Source organism: Rattus norvegicus, chromosome X (assembly GCF_021556685.1).
Source record: "Rattus norvegicus strain SHRSP/BbbUtx chromosome X, alternate assembly SHRSP_T2T, whole genome shotgun sequence".
In the NCBI taxonomy this organism is placed as follows: Eukaryota; Metazoa; Chordata; class Mammalia; order Rodentia; family Muridae; genus Rattus; species Rattus norvegicus.
In genome coordinates this window covers 117,312,126-117,318,125 of record NC_141554.1, presented here as the reverse complement: position 1 = coordinate 117,318,125, position 6,000 = coordinate 117,312,126, and the positions used below count along the sequence as shown (strand labels likewise).

Below are 6,000 nucleotides of genomic sequence, written 5' to 3'. Positions count from 1 at the left end.
AGTGCAATTATTTGTCTGAAAGATTTTTTTCTAATTGAGAAGTTGGGTGCTTGTATTAAAATTTGGTTGATATCAAACACAAGGCTAATTTCTTTTTTTCTTTTCTTTTATTGGATATTTTTATTTACATATCAAATATTATCCCCTTTCCCAGTTTCCCCTCCCGAAGTGCCCTATCCTATCCCCCTTCCCCCTGCTTCTATGAAGGTGCTCCCCCACCCACCTACTCATTCCCTCCTTCCTTTGTGCCCTAGCACTCCCCTACACTGGGTGATCGAACCTTCACAGGACCAAGGGCCTCTCCTCTGCTACATATGCAGCTAGAGCCATAGGTTCATACCTGTGTACTCTTAGGATGGTAGTTTAGTCCCTAGGAGCTCTGGGGTGTCTGGTTGGTTGATATTGTTGTTCTTCTTATGGGGTTGCAAACCCCTTCAGCTCCTTCGGTCCTTTTCTAACTCCTCCATTGGGGACCCTGTTCTCAGTCCAATGGTTGGCTGTGAGCATCCACCTCTGTATTTGTCAGGCTCTGGCAGAACAAGGCTAATTTCTATAAGTAAATCTGCTCCACTACTCCTAATGGCTAGGCTAGTGAAACTTGCATACTATTTTGATATACTGCATTTCTATTTAGATTTTATGAATAATCTGTCAAATTCTAGTAAAAAAGGGTCCTCACTTCTAATCTGTGAGTATGAATTGCCTCTTTGTTCATGGGAATGTTCTATAATTACTTTTAACAAGGTTTTGTGTTTTTCATTATACAAGTTCTTAAGTTCTTTCTCTTAATTTGTGGTCACATACCTGAATCTGTTTCGCTTCTATGAATTGGTTTTGCTACATTTAAATTTAGGAATTTTTGTTGCTAGTTGACACAAATATGATTACGTTTTCTATATTGATCTTTTGTCCTGTGACTTTACAAGTTTTCTAGTACTTTTTGCATTTGGGTCTTATTTGCATGTTCTTTAAGAATCTCTATACTGAAGATGACATCACCTACAATTAAAGATGCATTTATTTTTTCATCTACCACCCCCAAGAAAATAAAAAAAGATAAAAAATAACATGACTACAAGTCATTTGGATTAGTCCTTTATTATAGAATTAGAAGAGATGGATGAGGATTCTTTCTGAAAATCCTAGACTCACTCAACATTCAAATAAATCCACTTGGTAAAGTTTCTCGTACAATCCCAGTAATGCAGTGGGGATTTCTTAGCACAGTCGGGACATGTGCATTCACATCTCATTATGGTCGTTTATGAAGTACTGTGAATACATAGCAAGCTACTGACAAAGGAACAAACTGCTTGTGAATGTAAGTATGGATCGGCACAGTGGTTAGTGAGGCACTGATGGATGAAGAGATATTTCTTGGTGCTATAAGAGAAGAACAGTAGAGTCCCATCTGGGATTAAGTATTGAAAGCGAAGCACAATTCTCAGGGAACAAGACCAAAGTGCAGTGGCACTTCATGTTCTGAGTGGCTATTAAGGACTATGCAATGACTGATTTCAGGAAATCCATTATGGGGAAATACACCAGCACCAAGAAGCAGTGAACAAAGAACTGGTAATTACCAACAAATACTGAGCAACAGGAGTTGTTAACATTTCTAAGAAGTTGTGCTTTTCTAGCACATCATTCCTTTTTTTTTTTTTTGCAGAAGCATCACCTACATCATCTATTTATACATAGAGCTGATGTGTGCCAAGAGTACAAGACAAGCAAAAGAACACCCCAGTTCTTGAGATTTTGTGCACAGATGGTGTTAATGTCTATGCACACGAGTTTTTAGATGAGTTGGTTCTGAAAGTTCTATGTCATCCCATTGCTTCCCAAGGTCCTCAATTAGATAACAATAGCCAAAGGTGGTCCAGAGGAGTATAGTTTGGTAGCAACTGGCAGTGATTATTAAGTGGTGAGGCCTAGGAAGTCACCAACTATGGCAGGCTGGAAAGCCAGTCCTTAGTTCAGATTTGTCTCTGTTCGGGCAGCAAGAACATGCTGCTGTTACAGTAACTATGATAGATACTTCAAACAAATGTCTTTAAATACCTTACTTGGTCATTTATCTTAAACCATTAGACTTAGCCATATATACATCCAAATCTAAAATAGGAACATTAGTGTAGATATGACTAAACTTGGATTGGCAGGCTCAAAGTATGTTAACTGCCAGAGAGGACATTTGTCAAAGAAAGTTGCCAATAATTAATCAATATTCAGTTCCAATGACCATATAATTTGGTTTAGCAATAGCCGAGAAGTTCAGCATGTTGAGTAAGCAGGAGTCTTCTGATGGCAACAAAATATATAGCTGTATAAAAGGTGTCAGAGATTTCATTCCAGGATGATTGGCATGTGTTGGCACTAGAGTCTAATTAATAGCTAGAAGAGAATACAGATTCTGGTCCCTCGATGACAAGGATATTGTTGGACATGGTGATGCCACTGTGATTGCAAACAAAAGACCTGAACAAACAAGTCACTAAGAAGTAGATTAATAAAAAGGAGGATAAAAGCTTTGGGCTCAGTCCTAGGCACATCAGCTATGGGATTTGGTCCAATAGAATCAACCACGATGATTGCATCCTTTGGTAGGGATGTGAATCTCAGTACATCTTAAGGGATTTTTGTTTGGTTGATTTTTTTTTTTTAGCTCAGACTGTAGAGAGTCGCGTCTGCAAACTTTTAGAACTCTTAAAGTGATTGGTCCCAACTAATGAAGTTTCTGGTAATTATCTTCATCATTGTTAGAATAAGTTTAGGGAGAGGCTACCTTTCAACCAACAAGGTCTGCTTATTCAAATTCCTGGGGATGTAAATGTTCTTGGCTGTTTTCCAATGTGATGCCACAGCAACTTTGTATTTTGAAGTTTGTAAAAGTTTATAAATCACTAAGGCCAATGGTGAAAGGGTATGTATTTACAAAGTGATTTCTTATCCTCCTCTTACTAGTAAGCTAGCTACATTTTTTTCCTTGCTGGAGTTCTAGAACGTTTAGCAAGGCAATCTCTTGTGAAGTGACCAGCCTGATTACAGTAGAGACATAACTGAGTTTCTTGCTGGCGGGCTCTTTTGGCCGGAGTTACAGGCAGGTGGGCTCCCTGCATTGGTTTAAGCCCATCCTTTGGTAGTGGCCGTATGGGGCTGAGAAAGGACTGGCTACAATTTGGGGAAGCAACCATTGGAACATGACTTTCTGACTGTAGGAGTTCTGGCCTGTCTTTGTGTTTTTTGTCCAGCTGAATGCATTGAGTGATCAAATCTGGTAGGTTGTCCATTATATCTGTGATTTCTTCATCATGAGTAGAATCAGCTTGGAGCTGGTCTCTCTGATCGGTCTCACTATAACTCAAATTTGGAGCATGAACTTGGGAAGTAGTAGCATCCTGCGGAGAGATGTCACCTTTGTCAACCATAGCATTCATTGGAGGAGTTGTTTCTTGTATCATTGGTTCACCAAATGACTTCTGGAACTCAAGAACAAAGTTCTCATATTGTTTCAGTAGATTTCTCTGTGAGGACTCAGATAGGACATCACAATTTTGCATCTGCTGTGACAGGTAGTCAAAAAAGTGCTTGACTCTGGCATCATCTGCAGGATTAGAAATGTCCAGAGTTGTCAAATAGGCAGTCACCTGAGCAAAAAATCCTCTGACACTGGCTGGGTTACCATGAAATTGAGGGAGATGGTCACCTGAGTAAGGCCCAGACATTACCGGGCTATTCAGGGGAGGTACAACTTGCCCCGTTAAAGGAGGTTTCTCATCAGCTGGATGTTGCACTTGTGGCTGCTGAATCAGATTGCCTCCTCTCAAAAAGGAAGTCTCTGCATTTAAGTTTGGTGGAGATTCTGTACACTTCTCCATTGTGTCTCTTGCACTTATGTAGAACTGAATAGAAATTCAGTGCCAGTTCCCAGGACCAAGGGACAGGCAGTGGTTTGGTTTGAGATCTGAAAGGACAGTGTTGTGCACAAGCAGAAAACACCTGTTCAACATCAATAAGAGTTGAGCTGAAGAGATGCCACCAAAATGTTATCTTCTATACATCACTGCTTCTTCACGGAAAATGTCAGTATATTACACATTCCGAAGACACACATCACCTTAGGATACATAGAAGAGAGGATATGAATTAAGAAAAAAATATATATATATAATAGACACAGTAATTTTCTCCTCCCCTTTCTTTTCAAATATAGATATTAAACTTCACACTACCCCATTATTCTAAAATGTCTTTTATAGTCACTGTCAAAGGATTTTTAGACTAGAGTCTAAAATAATCTTGGTGACCATCCAAACTAACAAGATTTATAATTTCACAGATTAAAAATAGAGACTCAGAGAAACAAAAATGTTTGTCCAAGGTCACCTAGCTCATTCATATCAGATTTATGATGCTGGTCATAGAAGTAATCTGAAGCAGCACTTCTCCCAGCTAATCATATTCTACTTGAGTGTCAGGATATTTCATGCTCCTGACCACTCAAAACCTGATCTGGGAACAAGAGCACGGATCTTACCAGAGGTGTTTTTAAGAATAGAGAAAACAGAGTTCCAGCAAGGATCCATTGAATAACTTTTCATCCTTTGCCAACATTTCCAATGTGATTGGAAAGTGTATTGTAGTTTGAGAATTATCTAGTCTAAATTGGAAAAATCACTGACTGTAGTTCATACTCACCACCTTAACCCTTCATTGCTACCTGATATCTGCATGCAGTGTTGTTAAGTTATTTTTTCTACCACATCCTTGTCAAGGGTCATATCTATGTTGCCATGGAAATAATTAAGACATCACAAGGAAGATGAACACCTAAGATTGAAAACTTCACAAATAAGAACTGAATGTTCTTAAAAGTGTAAAGATAAAAATGTTCAACACTCCTCCAAGCATTGATAATAAGAAGGTAACCAATAAAAATTGAAAATAATTCACAAACCTGGGACATATCAGTTTGTTTGAACTACTCTTATTTCAGTTCTTTGAACTACCCTTCCTTGTGAAAGACACCATTTAAATGGGCTTCAATGAGCTACCAGTGTTCAAAAACATGTTACCACTGATTCCTTCAAAATATAAGTCTCTCAATAGATAGGCCATGGACCTACAAATAAACCAAAAACTGTTTTTCTTCTATAAGTATATAAAAATAAAATAACTCTTTTTTTTTCTTTTCTTTTTTTCAGAGCTGGGGACCAAACCCAGGGACTTGCGCTTGCTAGGCAAGCGCTCTACCACTGAGCTAAATCCCCAACCCCATAAAATAACTCTTAATGACATTCTGCTTGCTGTATTCATAGATTAGTGTCTTGCTCAGCCATCATCAGAGAAACTTCTTCCTTCAGTGAATGGAAACTAATACAGATCTATAACTGGACAATGTGCAGAGAGTGAGAGACCTTGGGGCATCAGTCCTAAATGGGATGTCTTCATCAACCTCCACTTCACTTCAAGGAGCTATGGTAGAAGAGGAGACAAAACGAATGTAAGAGCCAGGGAGATGGTGGACATCAAGAAAACATTGTCTTTCACACACAACAGAATGGATGGACTCAGAGACTGATGGCTGCATGCACAGGGCCTGAACAAGTTCAAGTCAAATGGAGTCCCCGCATTGGGAGGGTAAAATGCAAAACAGCTACCATCCTTAACCAGAAAGCAATCTCTGACTGAAATTGACTTACAAGAAAAAATTCATTTTTACCAATAGAGTCTCACTGTGTTATCAACCACACCTAAGGGTTGGCACATGCCCAGCAGATTTGGTAAATAGGAAATGAACTCAGTGGCATACTTTTTATATTGTTTTGTCACAATTTGCTTTGTTTGGGGATTATTGTCTTACTGAGTTTTTGCAGGCATATGATTTCTGATTTTGTGCTTTTTGGTGTGTGTGTGTGTGTGTGTGTGTGTGTGTGTGTGTGTGTGTGTGTGTGTGTGTTTTGTGGATATGTATATGCATCAGTCTTCTACAGACAAAAT

General features: G+C 38.9%; 1 protein-coding gene across 18 annotated transcripts in view; it reads right to left on the bottom strand.

Moving 5' to 3' along the window:
* Positions 1 to 1,079: 1,079 nt before the first annotated feature.
* Positions 1,080 to 6,000, bottom strand: part of Rtl4 (retrotransposon Gag like 4) — a 411,363-nt gene continuing 406,442 nt past the window's right edge. For 6 of the 18 annotated variants that reach the window (NM_001433137.1, NM_001433141.1, NM_001433139.1 and 3 more), the window contains 2 exon segments: positions 1,083 to 4,117; positions 5,418 to 5,475. In NM_001433137.1, the coding sequence (NP_001420066.1) occupies positions 2,973 to 3,878 (906 nt within the window). In that variant the 5' untranslated portion in view covers positions 3,879 to 4,117; positions 5,418 to 5,475 and the 3' untranslated portion in view covers positions 1,083 to 2,972. 18 annotated transcript variants of the gene reach the window in all.